Raw genomic sequence first — 25,996 nt, forward strand, 5'->3', positions numbered from 1 at the left:
TTTATTATGGTTAGTAGTTGTTGTAATAAAAAGTTAAGGTGAGGTTTCGCCTGGCAGGTAACTAAACTCGTAAGTAAGAGAGAAAGATAATAATCATAAAAATATTCAGCTTATTACTGTTTTATAACGACAACAAAGAGAAACAACAAACTAGAATATTCGTTGACACACCTCTGTTTCTGTCATATGTGTGTCAATGTTGTTGTAAAAAAGTAAATAAATAGGAAATTAATGTCATAACATCAAAAGAAAAAAAAAATAAGAGATAATTACTCTTCGTGTATTTTTCTACCGCGCTATTGATTCAACGTAGAACGGAGACGAAAACTCTGCAGCAGCGAGATGTATGCCGCTGCTGGAGGAGCCTCGTTGGCGTCGCGCCGCGCCGACAAAAAGAAGGCTCTGGCGCAGAAGAAAAACGAAAGCCAGCAAAAGTTGCTGCGTGAGAAGATAGCGCAAGCAAAAGCTAGCGGTAGTCTGGATACTCCTACGAAAAGTAAGGGTTTCCATCAGCTACCAGCCAACTACTTGCGTCCGCCACAAGGTGTCGGCAGGAAGTTAAGTGCCACGTACACGGGCGTACAGGGTAGTCGCTTGCTGCTGCCCATTAACGAGGGTTCGCTAAATGACGCCGAACTCAAGAGTCCCAGTACGAGTGGCATGTTGCATCATGGCTTCCAGGCAAGCGGTCTGCACCGATCTCACACAGCAACGACGCCCTTTGCGTTTGACGAACTTGCGGCGGGTGCTGCACGTGCCTCGCCGCCCGCTACGCCAAACATTTGCTTTCCCGCGGGCATAGAACGTCCCCCCTTCACAGACTTTACCTACACAAACGATCCCATTGACAGACCAAATTTAACGCTCACACTTCCCGGGCAGGAGCCAATCACAATTACGCCGGCAACTGCCATTCCTACGCCTTTGCATCCCGGCTTGCATCCTACTTCCTCGATTGCTGCGCATCAACTCGAACGAAAGTGCAGCGTGCACCGACGAAAACTCGACCCGCACGACGAACATTTTTACCGCACAACGACTTTCCAGACGGCACAAGAGTTGTACAATGAGGAATTTCGTGCGTTTCTCGCGGCACACCAAAATCTCTTCATGCCAAATGGGGGTCAGAGACAACCATGGACCGACGATGCGTGGTGTCTCGATCCGGAGCACCAACAAAAAGGGGTTTGCACGTGTGATCATCTTGAGGTTTGTAATGACACGAAATTCACTTTTTTTTAATGAATGTCTTGTTAGTTCGCTTCAGCTTAACTTTTACCTTTTACAGATAATGATGAGATAAAAGCAAAAAAAAACACTTTGACACACACGAACAAAACCCCACAAATTATTAATACTTTTTCAGCATGTTTGATCCAAGCGTGATTAACGAAACTCTTAAAAAGATTTTTTTTTTCACTTTTTTTTAGGCCGTTCCAAATTTTTTTGAACTCTTTCCCATGTCCCAAGTCGAAAATCTAATAGGGCAAAATAAAAAAAAGTTAAAAAAATTCATCAAATATTATCGTTTTTTGTCTATTTTCACAAATTTTTAAGAAAATTTCAAAAAATTTTTTAAAAATTTTTAAATTTTTTTAAACTTTTGTACTAAAAATGATATTTAATTTAAAAGAATTTTCTTCTCTAAAAATAATTTTTCGAAATTATTGAACTTATGTTTTCAAATTTTTTAATTTTTGTATTAAACCTGGTATAAAAAATGAAATTTATACAAGAATTTTCTTCTTTGATATTTTTTTCCAAAATCAGTGAACTGATATTTTAAAAATTTTTTCAATGTATTTTTTTATGAAAAATTATTTTTTTTAAGTTTTTAGATAAATTACTCTGAAATCAACTTTGAATAAGAAATTTTCAACAAATTAAATTTTTATTAATGACCAAGAATTGTTTAAATTTTATCATTTTGTATGAAAAAATATTTGAATTTTCTTTTGCCCCCTCTTATTCTGAAAAAAAATTCAAAATAAATTTGAAGCGGCCTTATTTAATTTTTTTTTTTTTGTGAACAAGCGCATTCGAGTTTGACTTTAATTTCATTCCACTTTTTTCTGAATATTTGAATAAAATGTGTCACAGTTGGTGCACGAATACAAAACTTATTTCAACTCTAAAATTTTGTTGGAAAAGTTCGTCTTGTGTTTGTGACAGATTCGCATAGTTTTGTTTCTTTTAATGACAATTTATTGTATGACTAATTTGTCGTTTGGACAAAAAATAAAAAAAAAATAGAAAATTCTTGTTTATTGCCTTGCCATTCTTGTTTAATAGTTTAGCAATAATTTGAAATTATTAGATTTAAAGGGAGTTTTTGCCATTTTTGATGCAAATTTATTCAGTAAAATTTTTTTTTTCGCTGACAACTCTTTCGCTTTATGCATGCAAACGGAACTCTGCATGATGCGAAACAATGCAACGCAAAATAGACACATTCAAGTGTCTTCCAGCTTTTATCTTTCGCCAATTGTTTCCACTTGTCTACCCCACGAGCGATGTACACACACACACAAAAAATGACACATTAAAATAATAATAAATAGAGTTAACCACATAGAAATTTTGTATTTTACACCCAACATTCAGCATTATTTATAGTTTTATATGCGAATGTTATCATTTTTCTTTCTTTCTATTCCATTTTTTTTTTGCTCTGTGTTTATTGCCATTACACTGCACATTTTTAAACTTAACGTTCGTCTATTGCTTGGAGCGTTCGCAGCATGGCGGAGTGTGTCAGGCGCTATTTAAAATTAAAGTGGCTGCAATTTAGCAGAAGTAGAGAAAAATAAAAGGGAAGAAAAAAAGTAGCAGACAGGTGCATTTAGAAAGAACAATTTTTATGAACGTAGTCGATGATGATGGTGTCATTATTTTAGAGCAGTAATTTAAGACGAAGGATTCTTTAATTAGTCTTCTGCATTTTATTTTTCGTTTAATTTGAAGCAGTTTCGAGAATTTAAAAAAAAATCTTTAAATATTTTTTTTTAAATCAAAAAAATCTTTTAAAATTGCAGAATTATAAATGAAACTCAGTCAAAGTCAAATTTAAAAATTTAACATTTTTTTAAAATAGAATTTAATTTTTAGTTATTTTTTTCGGTCGTCAATATTGTGAAGATCAAAGTTTTTTGAAAAATTTTTAGAAATTTTATGAAAATATTTTTTAAAAAGTATAATTTTGGCTCAAATTCAAAAGTAAGGGATTTAAAGCTAATTTATTTATTTTTAAATTATGTCGAAACTTCAATTTTTCGAAAATTATTTTTTATTATAATTAGATTTTTTAATTAATTAATTAATTTTACTTAAAAGAAAAATTTGAAATTTAAGTCTTAAAAATTAAAAAAATTCATTGATTTTTCAGTTTTTCGTATTTTTGAGCTAAAGTCAAAACTTTGAATAATGACTTAAGATGACTTAAAAGATTTTATTTAACATTAAAGTTAACTTAATATTTTTTTTTGCCTAAATATCAGATACAGCTTCAAGTAAACCTCAAAAAATTTGTTGACCCAAATAAATTTAGTTTCAATAAGCTGCTCAAACCATTTTCATTCATTTTTACTTGAAACTTTTCCGATACTTTTAATATTTTTCTTGATGGGATATTCGATTATTTGTGACCATTGAACCTAATTTAACTTTAACTCAACTACTTTTGATGTGTTTTTTCACCTGTGAAAGATAAGAAATGTGAAACAGGTTCATTCTGTTATTTTCATAAAAAAATTTAACTTTATATTTTACTTTTTTTTTTGATGCTTTAGAGTCTAGAATCATGAAAATAACAAAAAACTATAAGAAAACATGAGTTTTTATGAGTAATTTGTCTTGAAAAAAGGTCGATCCTTGCTTAAAAGCACAAATTTTTCACAAACTTCGTTAAAAATGGAGACGCCTGGTTAATGGAAAGTGCGTAACCTTGCGTTGACTACTACTTCAACATGTTCAGAGCCAATTTACGGACTGATTGCTAGTCATTTTTTTGATTGTCACCCATCTTTCATTCATTACACGTGAAGGAATAGTTGAATAATATTTCAAGTAAAAATTTTCATAATTTTGACATTTTTTTGCTCCCTCACATCGCACACATTCCCACGAATTGTTGGCATGCAGCACATATATGCCTCCTACCTTTTATCGATCGAGCATTTTTTCCGTTTTTTTTTATACTTTCTTATTATTATTTCATTCAAGCGTATGATTTTTTTTCTGTCATAATTGGTCATTTTGTTCTTTGGGGCTTGATTAAAACTTCAAGGATATCAAAACGTGAAAAAAACTATCGGTGCTTAATTTCCGAAAAGAAAGAAACGTTAAAAAATTGTGTCCCAACGGAGTCACAAGCGCGATATAATAACCATAATGAGTCAGATTTGTACTATATCACCGTCAAGTATCATTTGTCATGGCCACCGCACACACAAACAGCGCTTTATTCGGCTATTCAAGCACACAGAGACACACGACACACACACACACATAATTCTCATCAAGCATCAAAACGTTAATAATTCACTGAGGTACTGCCGCCGTCGCAAGCTTTGCGAGCCTGCCTCACAATAACAATAAAATGAATGAGAAAATAACACATTAATGAAATGAAAATATACTTGCTTGAGCACAATTTCCTCTTTTTGTGTATGTGTCGCGCTGAAATTTCGTTTGTATGAATAACTAAATACAATAATTCCTCCGCTCGCCCTCACTGAGCTTTAATAACATGAATAATGATGATGAATTTATGTGTGGAATGACAATTCTAATGAGTATTTCATTTAGAGACAGAGACAATAAAATGAATGCAAACAGTGGTCTCGCTCTGTCTCGTTGTTGGTCAAGAATCTCGGTGATTTGTTTGTGAGTCAGTTTGTCTTCGATTGTGTGTTCGATTTTTTTTGGCAAACAAACAAATCTACGAAAGTTTCAGTCAGAGACACGGAAAATTGTTGTACTATATGAAAAATTGTATCAAAGACACACCCTGAATAAAAATAATATGCATGTCATGATATGCTTTCTTCATTTGTACCTAATACAACTAAAAATGGCATGAACAGGGCTCTTAAAGTATTTCAAGTGTTCTGTTTGTCAAATTACTCCAAATTCAATTAAAACTACATTTTAATTAAAATTTTTAAAAGATCTAAGCTGATCTAACCTCAAAATCTAAAGAAATCATCAGATCTAATTTTTTGGTTCTCTCATTGGCCGCTAGGGGCATTGTTTATTTAATCTTTTTAAGATCATTTGAGATTTCAAATTATTTTAACGGTTTTTATTTGATCTTCATAGATCAAAGCAGATCATTCTCAAATTTCGATCTCGATTTTTCTTCTATCTTTGATTATCGAATTTTTGAAAGATCAGTTTTTTTGATCTGCTATGATCTATGAGTTCAAAAAAAAAAAATATTTAAAATAATTTGAAATCTCAAATGATATAAGAAATTAAATAAATAATACTCCTAACGGTCAATGAGGGAACTAAAAACTAGATCTGATGTTTTTGTTAAATTTTTAGGTTAGATCAGATCAGATCTTTAAAAATTAAAAAGAAAAATAACTTTTTACAACCCTGATCAACAAACATAACAATAAAAAGTGACTAAATTCACCAACTTTTATTTTTTAAGAGAAGGAAATTTCTTTCTACTATCAAATATTCGCTTGAAAAATCGATTTATGAGGAAAATTGTGAGCCCCACAGCATTTTTCAGCAAGTTTTTACTCACAACACACTTCATCGCAAAGATATATTGCAGACAACTAATTGAGAAGAAGTTGCTGCTGTTGCAGTTATTCTTCCCATAAATACATGGCGGCATGTGTACTTTTGTTAATGCCTTCAACAATATTTCTTCCGAAACATTTTCCGTGATCTGCATTTTAATGCGGAAAAGAAATGATACAACTTGTCAGTGATTTTGCCGAGAAGAAAACTTACTCACTCACATGAATTTGATAAGGATCCAACTTAAATATAATTACGATGTTAATGTTAAAATGGTAAATTTTCTCTTATTTTCAGATAACAAGAAAACTCGAAAGAATTTGCACAAAATTGTGATAAAATTAAGTCAATTATTACTTAAATGTTAGTCAAGTCAATGCATGCAAGCAAAAAATTGTTGCAGCAGTGAATTAAAACGAAAAATCAAAGAAAAATAATCAAAAGTGACAAAAAGTTTTTGAGAAAAATATTAAATAAAATTAAAAATGGAAACGCAATACAAGTTGATGATTAAAAAGAAAACAAACAGAAAATTAATGTTAATTATGAAAATTAAAGAAAAGAAGCGAAAAAGTTAGCGCGTGGGTAGTTTTTGACAGAAAGTGCGTCATCATCATCACCATGGAGCAGAAAATGTTTTGAAACATAAAAAAATATTGAGTTGTTATCCGTTTCTTCCAACATAACCCTACATAAAAAAAAATATATTATATATATAATACACAAAAGGTTACATGGTTACATATATTTCATTTTTGAAAAAAAAAAATAATAAAATAAACTAACGCGATAATTTTTCCAATTTTTAACATATATATCAAATTTTGAGAAGTCCGTAAACAAAAAATTTAGACAAAATGCAAGCGGCTTTGATGTTAAGATCGAAGCAACGCTTCGAAAGACGGCGAAAATTGAAGAAATTGGGTCGACTACTAGACTTGCCACCAAACGTTTCAACCAAAGAAATACCACCGTATCCTCAATATCCACCTAAATCTTGGGTAAACATTTTTAATCGAAACAACAAAACAAAAATGGTCTTTGTTTTTAAAAAAATACTAAAAAAAATGAAAAAAAATTTATTCAATGTTTCTTTCACGAAAATTGATGTTTTTTCTTGATCGTTATGTTGCGATAACGACTATTTTTACGACTTTTTAAGTTTTCATTCGTTTATCGTTTGATGTTAATTTTTATATCAAAATATTTTCTTGATTGCCAATCACTAATTTTCTCTTTTCTTTATTTCTCTCTCTCTCTCAAATCAATCAAATCAAAAAAGCAACCAATTTGTGATATTGTTGTGTCGTAAGAAATACTTACCTCTGACAACCTGTAAATACAATGAATGCAAAATGGCTCTCTATCTCTCACTCTTTGCTTTCGTAACTTATTAGGGAGTACCTATTATTCTCAACTATGCGACTTCTCTTTAACAAAAAAATAATCACAAACATGTAAAACATTTTTCTGATAGCACTTTTTACACACAACTGTACATATGACGCGCGCAAGATGACTTGAACAACTGTAAAGGTCTGTCGTTGATGGATATTCTGCCATTTAATCTGCACTACGGATTGAAAAGGGGTGATGTTAACCCTTCAAGGTGTTAATTTAATCCATTATGTTGAAAAAAGAAGTTAAACTAATCTCTTAAGGGCCAATCTAAAATCTTTAGAGGTCAATCTGAGGTCAAAGAGATCGATCTAACCTCTTTTCGAGTTGATCATCTTTACAGCCCTAATAGTATTTAAGCATTCAGGAGGTTAACTTAATCCCTTGTGAACGTTTCTTTTTAGCATTACAAGGAATAAAAATAATCTCTCTCAAGGGACCAAATTAACCTCCTGAAAGAATTCGGAATGGATTTTAGGGCTGTAAAGATGATCAACTTTAAAAGAAGTTAAATCGATCTCTTTGACCTCAAATTGACCTTGATGTTATTTGAAGGTTAGTTTGACCTACTTTCACAAAATCATGGATTAAATTAACGCCTTAAAATGTTAACTTCGTCTCTTTTCAATCCGTAGAGCTGCGTTAAACCAATGATCCAAGCTATCCGCCTGAATGAAAGGAAATGAATTGGGTCAAATATTTATTCCTCTTAAATATTGATAAACATTACCGTCATTTATTCAGCACATTATACGCATATATCTTACCCCCGAAAGCAACTAATTTTGCAATTTACGGCAATCTATAAGGATTTCGTACAGTTTTTTCGTGCTCCAGCTAAAATATTTACCAAGCTTCGTTACTATAATATTATAAAGGTGAAACCTAATATTTTATAAAACAGTGTGAAAATGATGTTCGGGACACATTAATATGCAAATTCAAATTTAAACTTCACTTCTTGCTATATACCTATTTGAGTGCCAGCTGCAGGCACCAACAACACCGTCGACCGGATAGTGATGAAATTTTGATTATCCACAAGAATGAATGAAGAAGGATTGAAGTCAATTTATTGGAATAACAAAAGTTTTCCATAATATCACACAGCGATGCCTTATTTATGAAGTAGTATAATATTTGTTTTAATCCCCGTTTTTGCTCGTTACTCGACTTAATCATGGGAATTAGCGTTGAACACCGACTTTGCTGTCATTCATTCATGGTATACGTTCGATAAACAAAATAAAAACAGGAGAAACTACACAATAATTGCTTCTACATTATTAATTATGGATAAACCTTTTCTAGGCAATATTGTGGTTAAATATCAGGCGTCACCATTTTCGTCGTAGGTGTCAAGTTGATATTTGAACAAATAAATAACTCATTAAATTATCCTTTTTCGTGGCAGATCTTTACAGTTGCGAGTTAGGTTGAACAAATATTTGTTGTGTACAGCACCTGATTTTTGTTTCTTAGAAAAAAAAATCACAACAAATGTAAATACAAAAATAGCAGCGAAAAAAATTGTATAAGAAGATCATCTTTAATTTCTGAGCAAGTTCAAACAAAAGTTCCCCGAAAACTCATATCGAACATAATTAAAAAGTTTTGCTGTGGTTGCTCATTATTTTTTTTTTTTTGCTTCTTTCGATAAACAGATAAATAAATAAATACTTACTGCACGTTGCGATACACTTGAATAAACTCTTGTGAGCCCAACTTTTGTTTTTGTTTCATTGGGCGTAAGCGAATAAACTTTTTCGATTTTTTATTCATGTAAGAATATAAAATAATGGGAGTTTTCACGAAACATGTAGAAAAAGGCAAAAATGAAACATCTTTTAAGTTTAAAGAACATGAGTTTGTATCGATATTTTCATGTTTTTTAATGGTCTTTAAGCAATGTTTTTTTTACAATAAATTTTTCATAAATTTTTATTTTTATTAATTTGAATAATATGAAAATAAGGGTAATTTTATTGATTTTTTTTTGTTTTCGTAAGCACACAATAAATAAATTTTCGATGAAAAATATATAATGAACAATGTTGAAATATAAAATTAATTATTAACATTTAACATTATAAATAATATATTAAATTAAATAAATTTTTTATACAATAAAAAATTAAATTTAAATCAAAAAGTTATTAATTTTTTAAACAAATTTATGAATAAAAAAAATAATAAATTTATGATAACTTAAAAAATATTTATCAAGGGACATTTTTGGGACTCTTTTAAAATTAAATATTTTTCGATTGACGTTTAAATAAAAAAATAATTCAAATAATAAATTAAATAAAAAAAAAATTAATAAATAATTAAAATAAATAAATATAACTTTTAATTAGTTTTTTTTATATAAAAAAAGATAATATTTTAATATAAAAATATTATTAAATAATTTTAAATTAAATTTACGAAGCTTTAACCACAAATCATACTTTAACATTAATGTTAAATGTAAATTATTATTATATTACTAATTGGTCGCTTACATAACATTGCCTACCTTTCTAATTTCCTGCTTGGATACAGACCGTTTCCTTGTTTAAAGATCTTTAACCAACAATATTGCCAAAAAGTAATTGCTCTCGGTACATAACAAAAACTTAAGAGGCACTAAAGAAGATGTTTTATTTATTTATCTGTGTACGTTCGAGTAACCACAACCGCAAAAACTTTATTAATTTAAATCTTGACTGCTTCTACAATTTATTGTTTATTGATTTCTAACCTCATTTATTCCTGATTTTCTCAATTATTTATTTATTTTTATTTAATCTTTTAAGATAAAAAGATAATTTTTGTTAAATAAATATTTTTAAGGTTATTAACCTTTTTTCTTAATACATACGGTGGACTATGAGTTTTCAAACAAAAAAAAAATCAACATCTCATGTGTGTACAAACGTAAATATTTCCAAGTAATGTACAAAGTCTTGCAAGTCAAAGTAATGAAAGCACACACACCTTCACACCTTCTCTTGCTGATCTAGTAGTCGCTTTAATTTCTTTTCAATCTCTATAATATATTATAAATATTTATATAAATTTATTCTAAAATTAAATTTTTTAACTAACTTTACAGCCTTAAAAATATAAAAAAAGTAAAAAAAAACTATTAATTATCTAACTAACTAACTAACCAACTAATTAAAAATAGAGCACAACAGCTTATTTTAAATATGCAAAAAATGCTTTTACTAACTACTATATTTCTACATTTTTTTACACAACAAACTGTATGAATGATGAGTGAAAAATGATTTTTTCCTTATAATTTTCTTCTTTCTATGTGTTCATTCTATTAAAAAAAAAAAAAAAATAAAATAAAAGTTGTAGAAAAAATTCAACATCCAACTTTTTTACACTAGATGACAGCCCAACGATTTAAAATCTCTTGTAAGCACAATTTTTTTAAAGTTTCACTCGATATTTTACATATTCAATATTTTTTTTTCTTTATTTTTTTCTTTTGTTCGTAAACTGTGTGTTCGCCGTAAATCTGTTCAACTATCAAGTAAATTAAGAAGAAAATGTCATTGAAATTCCGTTTTAATAACATTTTCCCTACAAATAAAGCAAAATCGATGTTTTCTCTACTTACTTTCTAAATTTAATGGGACACACTTTCACTTTTATTTCGTTATCGACGTTTTTTTTTTGTTCGATATTTTTCACCAATCTCAATATTCTATATAAATAACAATTTAATTTAGATTTGCTATACTGTCGTCTCCATTGGATGTCCTGATTGTCATGAGATTGTACGTGCATGTCACAGCTTTCTTTTTGTCAATTTCGTATTTTTTTTTTATTCGAATTATTTTTTAAAGATTTTTTTTATTTTTCATTCTGCTGATAAAATGTGTGACTTTTTAAGAACTGTATGAATCTAAAATTTGTGTAAATACAATTCTAATAATTTAGTGTTTTTTTTCTGTAAATTTATCTAACTAACTAACTTAATATTAATTAAAAAAAATCATCATCCTGAGATGAAAAAAAAATCACGACATTTAAGCCGCTTTTTATCAACATGAACAAAAAACACACAATATTTTATGTTTTTCCGTTTTTCTGTATACGTGTGATGGAAAAATTATTTGCTATTTTTTATGTTTTATGTTTCACACTGAAGGAAATGTTTCCGAAATCATGAACTTAGTGAATTAATTTTTTCAGAAGTAACTATAATAGTAAACAATGATTTATAAAAAGTGAAAAAAATATTAATTAAGATATATTGATGATAGATGAAGTGAAAAGAAAAATATAAAAAAAATTAGAGACAAAAGAACAGACACGAAAGATGCATCGCAGCTGATACTGTGCTAAATATAGAACCATATACAACAGGAATTGCGCAAATTTTTGTAGTAACTTATCTTCGACATAAGCGTTGACTGACTGGGAAATCCCTCTTTCTTCTCTACTATATATATTATATACATTACTATAGGAAGATATATTATATATAATTATATATATGTTGTATACTCATCTATAACATAACTAACTACAACAACAACTACTACTTTATTAGCGTTAAAGCATAAAAATCAATACAAAAAGAAAAGTTTATGATACGTGCCTCTTAAAAAATACTTAAAAAAGTATTTTCTTAATTTTTTTCAACTAACGTGAGTGTCCCTATAAAACTTTGTTCAATTAAACAAAAAAAAAACATTTTTGATTTACGATGACAATTCGATGGACAATTGGAGTACCTTACAAAAAAGAAATTAAACGAAGCATACGTAGCCTAAAATTAGCCTTTAAAATGTGAATGACGAGCAAAATAAAAAAAAATTAACAAAAATGGCCAGAAACCTGTGGAACAACTTCCACAGGAAATGAACTAACGGCAATATGGAAACACATAAAACGCACAACCAAAAAAAAAAACAAAAACAACAATTTTTCCTGTAAATACACACAAAAAAAAATCTATATTTATTAAACAATGCGAGCAACATTATTGGTAATCACAGCAGCTGCAGTTTGGATAAATTTCTTCTTTTTATTCTACTTTTGGTTTGACGTTTGATTTTTTTTACCATATTTTTATATACTATATAAGTGCTATTCTCTCTTCGCCTGCTACAACTGAAACAAGCGAAAAATTCAAGTAAAAATAAAATTGTATCGTGTAAATATTGGTAAGGTATAACATACTACTATAACATAACAAAACAAAAAAAAAATCGACTCACGTAAGAAAAAACGATACAAATTTAACTAAAAAAAAAGGCAAAGTAGAACGCCAAAATGCAGGCGGCATTTGCATTAAGATCAAAACAACGCTCCGAAAAGGGTGGCAAATCAAAGAAATGTCCATCTAATTGTGCAACAAGGGAACTTCAACCATTTCCACAGTATCCACCACGCACTTGGGTAATAAGTTAACAACATAAATAAATAAAAAAAATATATATATAATCTGTAACGTATTATTTTATTTTTCTGTTAATTATTAATATTTTAGTATTTTGTATATATATAAAAAATTATTAATATTAAGTCCTGGTTTTGCTTTGTTTTAAACATATTTTTTTTTTAAATATACAAAATTATTTTTTTAAAAAAATAATTAATTTTATTTTAATTAAATTCCAATATTTATTTATTTAATTAGAAAAAATTAAATTTTAACTAAATTTGTATACATTTCCTCCTCAGACGCGACGCGACATCAAAACAAAGCCAGGACGACACATGTATATATACAAAAATAATAAAAAAAAAGAACAAAAAAATAAAATAAGCCTCAAACAACAAAAAAAAAATTAAATTAACAAATTTATCGACAACACACAACCACACAGAAACACATTAAAAACACGTTGCAACACCTTTTAGAGTTGCATTTATTGCAATTTATATTTATGATTTTTCTCGCAACGTAAAATATTTTTAAAAAAATCACTGCATACCAGGTCTTAGCCAAAAAAAAAAGTATGCAAAAAAAAATATATAATTTTTGTCAAAATAGACGCACATTTTTACAATCAATCACAACACAAATATATAATAATATTATAATATTTAACCAATATATAACATAGTAACTAACTATAGTGGATTAGATTGCTAAATGTGCAACAGTAATAATGAGCCAAATTATGTACGAGTTTTTTTCGACAATTTTTTTTTACCTTTTTTTACGAGGAACGACAAAATAGAGGTTTTCGATTTTATTTTTGAATTGAAAAAAAAAAATAGGAAAAAATATTTATACTGTAGGAAATTGCCAAATAAAATGTTGTTGAAAAAGTTGTTGAATAATTTTGAATTTTGGATACAACCTTTGACTCCTCCCTTTATCGGCGTTCGTTTAATAAAATTAGATAACTGCTACGCTTCAATGTAGATAATCATTGTGTTGCAATGCATGCAACGGTAAGTCCTACATAAATTTTATCGAATTAGTGATTATCTACATTTCAAGACGATGAGAAAAAAGAGGAAAATTCATAATAATTGGAATTTTGTAGTTTTTTTGATTATAAAAACAGGAAGAAGGCTCGATCTCGGCACGCGCTGCAAACACATTTTTGATTATCTGCATTCAAGCAGTCACTTTGAGTGCAGTTATTAAAAAATTGTTGCTTTACCGCTATAGAGATAAAAATCTTTTTTAACATTTTTTTGTCGAATTTTTAATGAAATACTAATCTTTTCTTACTTTTCAAAAAAAAAAAATGATATTAAAAATATTTTTCATAATAAAACGAATGTTTTTATGGAAAACTTCAGGTACGTTTTTTGAATTCTTTTGTTGTTTTTTCCATTCAAAATATTTTTATATCGCATCAATGCTTGAGTTTTTTATATACATTTCCTTTTTGAGCCCGAGTTTTTCTTTACATATATTATTATATATTCAATTTTAACTTTTTTTTATTAAATAAACGGGTTTTTTATTATACATACATAAAGTTGTTGACTGAAATTCCTCAAAGTTCCTCTTAATACGCAACAAAAAAAAACATACGGGTTTTAACGTTACTGTTCAAATTTTATTTGGCATGCAAATTAATGATATTAATTAGGTTTAAAAGCATAAATTAATATCAATTAGATTTTTTTTAATGAAGATAAACAACCATGAATCGATCAATTTCACAGTAAACAATTATTATTAAAAAAAATTAGGAAAATTAATGCATTTGTAGAAAAAAAAACCAACTCTTCGTGATCCCTTTTTAGATTATTATGAAAAATTAGATGAAAACTAGAAATTATTAATAATTATTTTAGAAGAAATTTAGTAATTTTTAGAAAAAAAATAATGATCATGATGATGTAGGGTTGGTTTGAATGATTATTATTAAAAATGTTGTTTTAACACAAAAATAATCGTTAGAAAATCATTTTCAAAAAAAAAAAAAATCAATAGATTTCAATTCAAAATAAAACATGTAATAAATTGGCTCACATTACACACAAAATTTCACATAAACTCAACTGCCATGAACGCATAGGTTTAGAGAAAATCACTGTCCGTTACAGATCCGTCGAAATTCCGTTCTTAGAGTTAAGATAATTTAACTAATTATTAGTTACAGTTGTTTATAATTAATATTAAAGCATTTAATTTGTTTAGGTAATGGTGTTTGGTAATGTTTTCACGTGTTTGCGACCTTTAGATTATTTTTTGTGCATTTATTTTAAAATTAAAAATAATATTATTATTATTAAATTAAATTATTATTAAATTTAAAAAATAATTATTTTTAAATTAAAAAGTTAATTTATTTTATTTAAATTCAAATTAAATTAAATTAAAATATAAAATTAAATATAAATAAAAAATATTAACATTATTTATTAAAATTTATAATTAATAAAATTATAGAAATAAATGCACAAAAAAGTATTAAAAAAAATAAAGTTACAAAAAAAGTGATAAAAAAATTAAAAAAAAAATAAGATTTTGTATAGCAAATATTTGCCTTTATAAACTGCATCCATGCTTATGTTGAATATTATTAAATTAAATATTAAACATATATTATTGTGTTATATTATTAAGATATTTTAAAGTACGTTACATAACTAATAATAATAATAATAATCAAAAAAATTAACAAATTAACTGCTACTTTTTCTCTTTTCATTTTTTTCGAATTTTTTTATAGGCAAAATACATAGAGAAGGTTGATCTAGCCTTAGTAAATGTATGTGATTACGGTTCTTTAAATACAAATTTTCTCTTTTCTTGTTGATTAAAGTTCTAATAATTTTTATAAATTTTTTCCTTTCGTTTAATGAGTTAGCTCGATTCCTTATTCCCACAAATTACAAAAAAAAGTATCTTCCTTGATTCCTTCCTCCCGTTCCTTCACGTTGTTGATAAAAAAAACGTACACTTGTCACCCTGTTGTAATTATTATGAACAAACAATTAAAATGTAATTTTGGCTACAACTTGACAGATATAAAGTACACACAATAAGCAACTTTTAGGGGCAATTCTATATGCGGTGTTTACGGTATCATTTGTCTCTGTTTCTCTCCCACGTGGACAGCAAAGCCTCACATTTATCATTTATTAATTTAGGCTCAGAAAACTCATTTCATTAACAAAATTTCATGCTGATTGAATTATGCGATAATAAAAAATTAATAACGACTAATTCATTTAATGCATCCTCCCTTCATTTATTTTTTTTTACATACATAACATATATTCCCTGCGGATTGGAAAGGGAGGGATATTAAGGGGTTAGTTAAGTCCCTAATTTTTGAAAAGGAGTTAATTTAATACATTAAATTAATGGGATTAAACTAAGTAACTTCTTAAGAGGTCAAGGTCAATCTGAGGTCAAATAGATCGAACCTTTTTGGAGTTGATTATCTGGAGCTCTAAATTTGTTTCTCTTTTTGAGGTTAGTTTAATCCCTTAAGAGTTATTTTAATCCCTTATGATTCTGAAAAAATACTAAAAGGGATTAAAATAACCTCTTAAGGGATTAAACTAACCTCTAAAGTGGTTCACATAACCTCTTAAATTTTTTTTTAGGTCTGAAGATAATCAACTCCAAAATGGTTAATGCCCTTTGACCTCAGATTGACCTTGATCCCTTATGACATTAGTTTAATAAATTAAATTAACTCCTTTTCCAAAATTAGGGCTTAATTTTTTTCCTTAATATAACTCACATCACCCGATATCAGCATTTCATCGAAAAAAAAAATGACATGAGATTTTTTGATGGTTTTGTATTAGTTAGGCCTAAAATAGTCCAAAAAACCTAAATTCAAAATTCTACAAAAAACCTAACTGATTTTAGAGAAAAAAGCTTTTTTTTATAAAAAAAAAAAATTGAAAATGTCGAATTTCGGAAAAAAAATTATATTTTGAAAATCAGATATTAATATTTACATCGTCAAATAATCCTCAAAAGATTTTTATTGACATCTTCAATGAAAATCGAGACTCAAATCATGAGGATTTTTGCAAGCGAACGCATCAAAACGCTAATTATCGTAGTTATCTCCCGCTAATTTACGTAGTTAATTTTTAACTACGAGTTAACTACGTAGTTAACTCCCGAATTTTGTATGGATAACTACGTAGTTAACTCCTAAAAGGCTCTAGTTTAATACAGGGCATAAGATCGATCTCTTTGACCTCAGATTGACCTTGATCCCTTATGACATTAGTTTAATGAATTAAATTAACTCCTTTTCCAAAATTAGGAATTAAATTATATTTCCTTAATATCACCCCTTTACAATCCGCAGGGTACATTTCTGTTCCGAAAACCAATTTTCATTATTTTTTTTTAATATACCTATATATTTATTATTATAAGCCTTGTTGTTGCGGTGCCTCATTAAGTATATTAAAAGTGGTTGATTTCTTGTTGCACATAATGAACAGACATAGTTCAAGTAAAATATTCATAGGAAGATGTTGTATTTTTTCAGAGTTTATCGATAATAAATTGAGTTAATTGTTGGTACATACAAGCTACTTGCTTTTCGTTTGTGTTACCCTTTTGTACATAAAATACAAGTTACCGAGTTATATATATATTTATAACCGAAAAGTGTTGATTAAAATTATAAATTTAGATATTTTTATTGTACTTAGACAGCCCCTTTAGACAATAATTTAGCGCTAGAGGCCACAAATAGAAAACATTTTATAGAACAGCAAGCATCGTTATGGTTCTATTAAAGCACTTTACAGTTCACAATAGAGTTTCAAGCATTTTTACAATTAGTAGTCAAGTTCCGGAAACTATTAGAGTTAGTTTGTATTATAAGTTTCATAAACAATTTGCTTAAATTTATACAAAAAAAAAATACTACGATATTTTGTATATTTATTAAAGTTTTGGCATTGCTTGCATGATTCATCATGTGAATTTCCTATTTAATTTTTCTTTTCAGCTTTTTTTCGTTCACTGTTCCGTAGCAAAATGTGTGTGAGAGTGTGTTTCGTAGTAAATAAAATATTCTTTAGTTGCAGCTGGGAATTATATTGCTTGCTTTCTGTGTAATAGTTAACTAGTAGTTGTATCGTTTCAATATTTTTTTTTTTTTTTGGCTTTTATTTCAATTTGAGACAACACTCAACAAGTATATAATGTCATTTTGGCACAGTTAACAAGGCCTGCTGCTACTACACTCACAGTTGACCGACGGAAAAAAATATTTTTTTTAAAACTAAAAACCACATCTCGTTTCTTGGGTTACTATAAAAATTAATGATCTAATGAATTTTTGTGTTGGTTTTTGGTTTTAATGAGGACTTTTTTTTACACTTACAACAAAAAATGCAGTAAAAAGGACAAATATTTGTTTTGATATTGGTTTGCAGTGCAAACAAAACATAAAAAGTGGAAAAACGGAACAGACAGATAATTTATTAAAAACTATTAAAACTTTCTCTATAAAAGTCGTTGTAAGCGACACGCGTTGTAAATAATGTTCGTTCTAAATAAATATCGGGTGCATTGTGTTTGTAAATGGAGTGCGGTGGGTACAATAGAACGATTTAAAGTTCTAATTATCCTCTGTTGAGTTGGTTTGGTGTTTTAGAATTTATTGTGTTAACCCTTTCAGACAAAATTTTATTGATTTTCAGAAAGAAAAATTAATTGGTAAAAAATTGTGCACAAATTGATGAAAAAAATGTTAAAAATAAATAAATGAAATTTAAAAACTAAAAATATTTAGATAAATAATTGTATAGAAAAATTACAAATTAAAATATTAAGAATACAAATTTTTCGAAATTAAGACAATTTTAAAAAGATTTTTTTTTAATTTTAAGAAAAATAAAATTAATTCAGTAAAATTAAATTTTTAATTAAAATTAATTTTTTAATTAAAATTAATAATTAATTTAAAAAACATAAAATTAATTAATTTAAAAATTAAAAAAATAATAATTTTTTTTTAAATAATATCATAAATGATAAAAATAAAAAAAAACACTCAATTTATTTCGACTTAAAAAAATAAAATTATTCAAATAAAAAATTTATAAAAAATTATTAAAAAAAATAATTAAAATTTAAAAAATATAAAATTTATAAAGTTTTAATATTTTTATATGTTTTAAAATTAATAATAATTGCTCATAATAATTATTTTTAATTTATAAAAATTATTCCAAAATATCTAAAAAAAATTTTTTTTTAATTTTTTATTGAGCTAAGTGAAACTTTTTTCTTTTAAGTTGACATGCAGCAAAAAAAAAATTTTAACTCGTTACGTTAAGGGTTAACATAATTTTTTTTTTACCGAACAAATTCCCAATATATCATTATTTTTTTTTTACCTTGCACAAAACAGTTGCATTGATTTTATTTGTTCAGCAAAAAAAAAACTGCATTTCAAAGTCCTTCAGGATTTAAAACTTTACTCGTGCAATCACGTTTTTTTATTGTTCCTTCACTTCAAATTCGTATTATTTAAATTCATGCTGAACAAGAGTGAACTTTCCAATAAAACCTCTTACATAATTTACACAAGTGCCTACAATGAAAAACTCTTAAAACACATTATTATTTGTTATTTGTCTATTTACAAAATAAAATTTTTACAGCTCAATTCATTAAAAATTATAATTGAAATGTGGAGAACGAGAGATTTCCATTTAGGAAATTATTTTTGCTGCACTTAACTTTTACACATTTTTAGCATACATACCAATAAATGAACATATATGTTGTGTATAAATTGGAAAAGTTTTTTTTTGGATTAAATTATTTTATTTCAAATGTTTGTGTTCGAGAGAGACATGAGAGTGTGAAATTCAAAACTAAATTTATTTAAATGAAACGTCAAAAATTAATTCCAAATGTTGTGTTTTGTAACAAAATAAACTCATTGTAGACAAGTAAATGTTTTGTCTTCATTGCATTTCTGTCTGCACATGTCTCGATAAACATTATTATTATTATTTTCAGCAGCAGCATGATAATTGAGTCTCTGAAATTTTATTTTTTCCAACAATGTCGACGAAAGTTGCTGCTGATGCACAAAATCGGATACATTTTATGGTATTTTTCACACATAATAAATATTAAAACCATGTTATGTGTACTTCCGTCGACGAGAAAGACTTGGATTCGCTTGAATTGTTCAGAGAAAAACACAAAAAAAATAAAGTTAAAAGAAAACATAAGAAAAGGTGAATTTATATAAAAGTTTCTCAACTCCATAAAATATTTAAAATCAAATTTAAACATGTATGTTGTGTTTGTGTGTCGAATTTTGGATGCATATTGTCAGCAACATTTACAAAGCAACTTTTTTCTAAGGCGAAAAAAAATTTCTTGCGGGTTATCAGACACATTCGCGAATATTTTTAAATAAAACACAAATTTTAGTTGCAGCAACACGCTTTGTTGAATTATTCAAATGTTAATTTAAATAAAATAATGTTAAATTTTCTTCGTTTTTTTTTTATTTTATTTCTGTTGGTTTAAGCAATTCAAGTGAATATTTAAGAGTTTTAAGGCCCGTTATGGTTTGACAGAGCAGTGCAAAAATAAAGAACAGATCGCACAATTAAGACTGCTGCCATCCATAATTTATAATGCAAAAAATCTTCAAGTTTTTTATTATTTTATGACTTGAATGATATTAAATACTTTACTTTACGGCCTTTCCGTTCTCCTTCATTTTCAGACTGGAATACTCGAACAAAAGCAGATGGAAATTAATTTTGAATAGTTTTGCAGAAGGAACATTCGCACAGTGTAAACACACAAGTTATAAGTGAATTATTTAGACAATGCATAAACACGAGTGCGAAAAATCTGGGTCAATGTCTTATATTTAGATTTTCTCAGTGTGTGTATGGGTTTAAATCCATAGTTATGGTCCATATAATTTTGAGAATATGTGCCTAATCTGCTTTTTCTCTTTCTTTTATCATTTGCCATGAGTGGAGAGTAAAAGTTAGTGTTTGTTTATCTTTTGTTTAATGAGTGTGGTCTCTTAAAACGATTACGAGATAAGGCAAAAAATATTACATGCGAAAACTTTTTTTTTCATGTTGCCATTTTCTAGAAAGTTTGAGTAAATACAAGGCTCCAGGAGGAAATCTATGTATGGAAAATTCCATTTAAAAGTGTGCCAACAACAGGAAATTATTCTTTTTTTAAAAAAAAAAAGCCCAGAGCTGTTTGATAGTTTTTATTTTCCTTTATCAAGTTGTTTGTCGGTGCTCAATAAGTTTTAAACATAGTTTTTTTTATTTGGGTAAGTTTACTGAAAGAAATAATCAGGTGACTTGTGTTTTCATTTAGTCAAAATTATCAAATTAAAAAAAAACATGAATTAAAATTTTTGAAAATATTTTAATTAATTTTTTCATTGATAGAAAATGTTTAAAAAAAATAAATAAAAATTAAATTAATTAATTAAAATAAAAATATTAATTAATTTAAATTAAAAAATAATCCTTAAAAATATGAAAAATTCATATTTTATCAAAAAATATTCAAATTTATCAAAACTTTAAAAAAAAATAAAATTTTGAAATTATTTAAAAAAAATTATAATAATAACTAATATTTTTATTGATGGTATATTGATAATTTGTGAGAAAAAATGAAATAAATAAAATTTAAAAAAATAAAAATATTAATTAATTTAAATTTTTTTTTTTAAAAAAAAAATTTTGAACAATTTTTAAAGAAATTTGAAAGTTAACAAATTTTTTAGAAGAAAAATTAATTAAAAAATCATTAAATAATAATTAAGAGGTGTTTCATATTATTTCATAGAGAATACAAAAAATTTCGATGTTTTTCAAAAAACTAAAAAATGAAAAATAATCTTTTTTTAAGTCTAAGGTAAATAATTTTAATAATTATTTAATTTGATGTAAACAGAAATACAATGAAAAAATTATTTAAAAAAAATATAAAAAAAGTAATAAAACTACGGTTAACTTAAATAATCTTTATACAAATTTCAACTCCTCTCATGTTTCAAAGTCATAAAAAGCTAAAAAAAATCATATTTTAACGACTTCTATAACATTGCTCATATCGAGATATTTCTACAACCAAGAAAAACTACGCATTTTAAAATTCTACAGGAAATTCTTATCACTCTTTAATTCTTGTCTCTTTCTAAAATCTCCTAAAACATCATGGTTAAGTACCTCTTACGCCATTAATCCCTTAAAAACGTGTCGAAAAAGTCATTTATTCTATCAAGTCATCAATATCTCCGCTCGTATCTGATTAATAAATGATGATAATGATACTTAAAAAGCCACGAAACAACTGATACCGGCACAACTGATGATGATGATGACGAGAATTGTGACTCGCTATAAATTCTCATGTTCTGTCCTAATTTATAACCGCACACACGCCGAGACAGATAAAATAGAGCAAAAAACGTTGTACGGAGGAAATTACTGGTATCATTAGAGCCATTCATATCGGGCACGCGTCTTGAACCAACCACATCCTGCTTCACTAAATTATCCGGAATAACGAGTTGTAATGCAGGGCAAAAAGTTATTTTTGTAGCACCAAAATTACTCGCTCGTTCGAAAAATGATGTTAGATAACGACGGGCGGATCGATGAAATATGAAATGTTTCACGTGAAAATATATTTTTTTTCGAAAAACCAATTAATTTGCCTTCTTTTGTGATGATGATGAGTTTTTAGGTCAACTTGAATGAGCTTGAGCGAGAAAAATAAGAGAAAATCCTTTAAAATTAATCAAAAAATGATTGATCGCTTAAATTCATCTGGTGTTGAAATTCAAAAGTAACTTTATATCGTGCGTTCGGGTGATTTAATAAATAATAAAAGTTTCCTGAAAACGATGTCAGTACGTGTTGTGTGTCAGTTTAAAATGACAAGAAAAGAAACTATATAAATTTGCACAAAGCTTGCTTAACGCTTCCCGACACAGACGCACACACAGACAGCCTGCTCAAGTTTCACAGAGCTAAATTTATATTGTTGAGTCTTGTACATAAATGTTGAAAGTTTCTGTAGCAAAAGCAATGAGAAAAAATTTTGTCGCATGAAAATGTAGTTTTATACCATAATCCTTGTGTATGATAATGTATATATTGTTTCAAAGTACTTCGCTTTAAAACGCTTATGATTGTAAACATTTATCATGTTCATTCATATTCGCTCAAAAAACATACAAACACATGACATACCTCCTCCTCCTCGTTCGTTGTGAAAATATAAATTTCATAAAATAGAAACGTCTTCTTCAATTCGAATCATAACTTTTGTTTTGTTTTTTTCTTTCCTCCTTTTTATTCTCAGTCATTCGTTCGTTCATTCATTAATTTAGCAAACATATTCATATACATAGAGCTTTAAATGAACACACATAGTGTACGTGTACGATAATAAAAAATATAAAAATAATAAAAAAAAAAGCTAGATAGATGATGAGTGGAAACTTTTGCTAAACAAAAACAAACAGACTTGATGATAATTAAAGAAAAAAAAAGAATAAATAAACAAAAATCCGGACGTTCATTTTTTTCTCTTTTTCTCCAATGTCAATTTTACTTCCTTGTGCATTTTTATGATATGAGAAAGAAGAGATTTTTTTATTTGTTTGTTTTGATGCAAACTAACGAACACCGAGACCGAAATAGGATGCTTTCGCAATAAATGTTCTCTCAGATCGGCACAAGTGGAGTTTTAATGATTTATTTTAATGATCGTCGTTTATTCTTGTAATTTTAAAATATTAAAGTTGAAATTGTTCTTTAAAATGTAGAGAAATAATTTTAATTTTAGCGAATTTATTTTTAAAGAAATTTTTATTTCTTTTTGAAAGTTAAATTTTTTTAAAAGATTTTATTAAAAAAAAAAAATAAATAATTTAAAAAAAATATATTTTTATTATAATTTAGTAAAAAAAAAAGCATTTTATAATTTTAAATAATTTTTCTTATACTTAAAAAAATATTTTAAATATGAAAATTATTATAAGTTATTTATTAAAAATAAATTATAATAAAAATAATTATTTTTATTTAATTCATTTTTCTTATAGTTCACAAAATATATTTTTTTTTAATAAAAGAATTTGTTAAATAAAAATATAATAAAATATTTTCAGAAAAAAATAATAAATATTAAAAAAATATTTTATTAAATTCAAAAAAAAAACCAATAAGATTTATTTCCAAAATCAAACAAAATATTGGAAAATTTCGATATAATCCAGGCTTATTTCTTATTTCATTCACACAAAAGAACCTTTTCTGCCGCAAAATTTCATTAACAAAGAACACCCGGGCCTAAATAGTCGAAGAATAAAATTCTGTTTTCACAATATGTACCGCGTTGCGCTATTGAAAATAAAGCTCAACATCAATAAAACATCGATGGAATGTCATTTTTGTTTATTCTTTCATGTAATTGAATTGAAAGCTCTGCGTATAACACAGAAAAAAAGATGTCCTTGGTCTCAAACGTATCAAAGGAACATTAAAAATATCAACGAAACGTTTAATAAACATCATGTATCTACAAATGTAAAACGTTTCCAACATTAAAAAAAATATATATTGATTTTTTTTCTCTATATTATCATTTGTTCATGAAAAAAAAAATAAATATTTAACGGAACAGATGTCAAAAAATTTTATTTATCATTAACTGTTTTTTTTTCTAAATGTCAAAGTTTCGCTCATTATCTTAGAAAAAATTTTAGAGAAGAAATTTTAGAGATTAAAAATAGTGACTTAAATCTCTTCTAACTACTTCTACTGCTTCTGAGTTGCTCACTTAATATTCTTCCTTATACAAACAACACAAATCCCTTAAACTAAGCGCCTACAATTCCTCTTAAAATCCTAGAAAAAAGATATATTATTAAGAAAAAAATGCTTAATCTGCTTTAAAAATGCTTTAGATAGATTTTAGCAGCAAAAAAATGCACAGAAAACTCCCTTTTAAAAAAAATATTTTTTTCCCACTTTTTTTCTCATCTTTATTTCTCCGCTTACTTTTTTTATATTATCATTATCACACGATTTTTCTCTTTTTTTTCTACAATTTTTAAATGCATCATTTTAAAATGTCAAACTTCTTAATTGATTATGAGTTTAGTTTTTTATTTGTTTTAATTTTAATATTTATCTGTGTAGTTTTTAACAGAGTTAAAGTTTTCAACAAAAATAATGAAAGGTTTTTCCGCATACCTTACCTTTTTTAATTTTTTTCAAAAAAATAAACACATAAATTCAAATGAAAAAAAAAAATTAAAAATCTTGAAAAACGCATTTAGTGACATAAAAAATCATCCCCCATTTTTATAGTGCGCACAAGGACGTGCTGCCTGGTTGGAAAGAGGACGAAAATGTAGCGTTCAGGAAGAAACTGCTTCCACACACAACCGTTACAAGCCGTGGATACAAAGAAATAGGGTAATGCGATTACACAAATCAAGTATCAAACAAAAAAAAAATATTAAACCACACGAACATTTTTCACGTTTTTTTTTCGTTCTTTCTTTGTTTATTTTGTAATTGAAAGTCGCAAAGTCCTGTCATCGTCGCTTCTGACGCTCTTCGTGAAAAAAAAAACTTTTGAACAATATTTAAGCCATGATTTAATTAAATCATCCATTTATTTTTTTTTTTCGTTTTTCTTCGAGTGTGTGTGCTTGGTTGTTACAACATACCGCAAATTGTGTGTTTCGGTACAAGAGAAAGAAGTGTTTCGTGATATCTTCGTGAAAAAAAAAGTAAAAAAGGGGAAAGCTGCTGTTCGCAACAACAACAACAATAATAAAATGGAAATAATAAAAGTTTTGTTAACAGAGTTTATGCACGCATGATGTTAAAATACCGAGCCAGACTGATGTACGAAAAGTTCAAAAGTTTGAATGTCTTATTATTTGATGACGTGATGGAGGCGGTCGGTACCTTTTGGTCATTAAATGATTTATTACAGGGTTTGAAATTACTTTTTATAAATTTTCTTAAAAAATAACTTAGAATAGGTTTGAGGATGGATCACCGCGGTCCGAAGACCTATTGTAATAGAAAAATAACTTTAAATTAAGTAAAATTTATTATTATTATTATTTATTTATTTATTTTTTTGATTATTAACTTAAAATAATTTTTTTAAAAATTAATTTTTAATTTTAGAAATTAATTTTTTACAAAATATTATAAAAAAATAAAATTAAAAAAAAATCAAAATATACCATAATAATTAAAAAATTTTGTATTGAAAATTATACCTATTTTTTTTTAATTGTCAAAAATGAAAAAAAATAAAATAAAAAGTTTTTCAAAAATAAGGTAAAAATTTTTAATTTTTATGAAAAATTAAATTTGA

General features: G+C 27.0%; 1 protein-coding gene across 1 annotated transcript in view; it reads left to right on the plus strand.

Moving 5' to 3' along the window:
• Positions 1-342: 342 nt before the first annotated feature.
• Positions 343-25,996, plus strand: part of LOC134828603 (uncharacterized) — a 31,670-nt gene continuing 6,016 nt past the window's right edge. Inside the window, exons 1-2 of the mRNA XM_063841584.1 lie at positions 343-1,209; positions 24,967-25,074. Coding sequence (XP_063697654.1) covers positions 343-1,209; positions 24,967-25,074 — 975 coding nt within the window. The remainder of the gene's footprint in view (positions 1,210-24,966; positions 25,075-25,996) is intronic.

The sequence above is a fragment of the Culicoides brevitarsis genome, chromosome 2, assembly GCF_036172545.1.
Source record: "Culicoides brevitarsis isolate CSIRO-B50_1 chromosome 2, AGI_CSIRO_Cbre_v1, whole genome shotgun sequence".
NCBI lineage: Eukaryota > Metazoa > Arthropoda > Insecta > Diptera > Ceratopogonidae > Culicoides > Culicoides brevitarsis.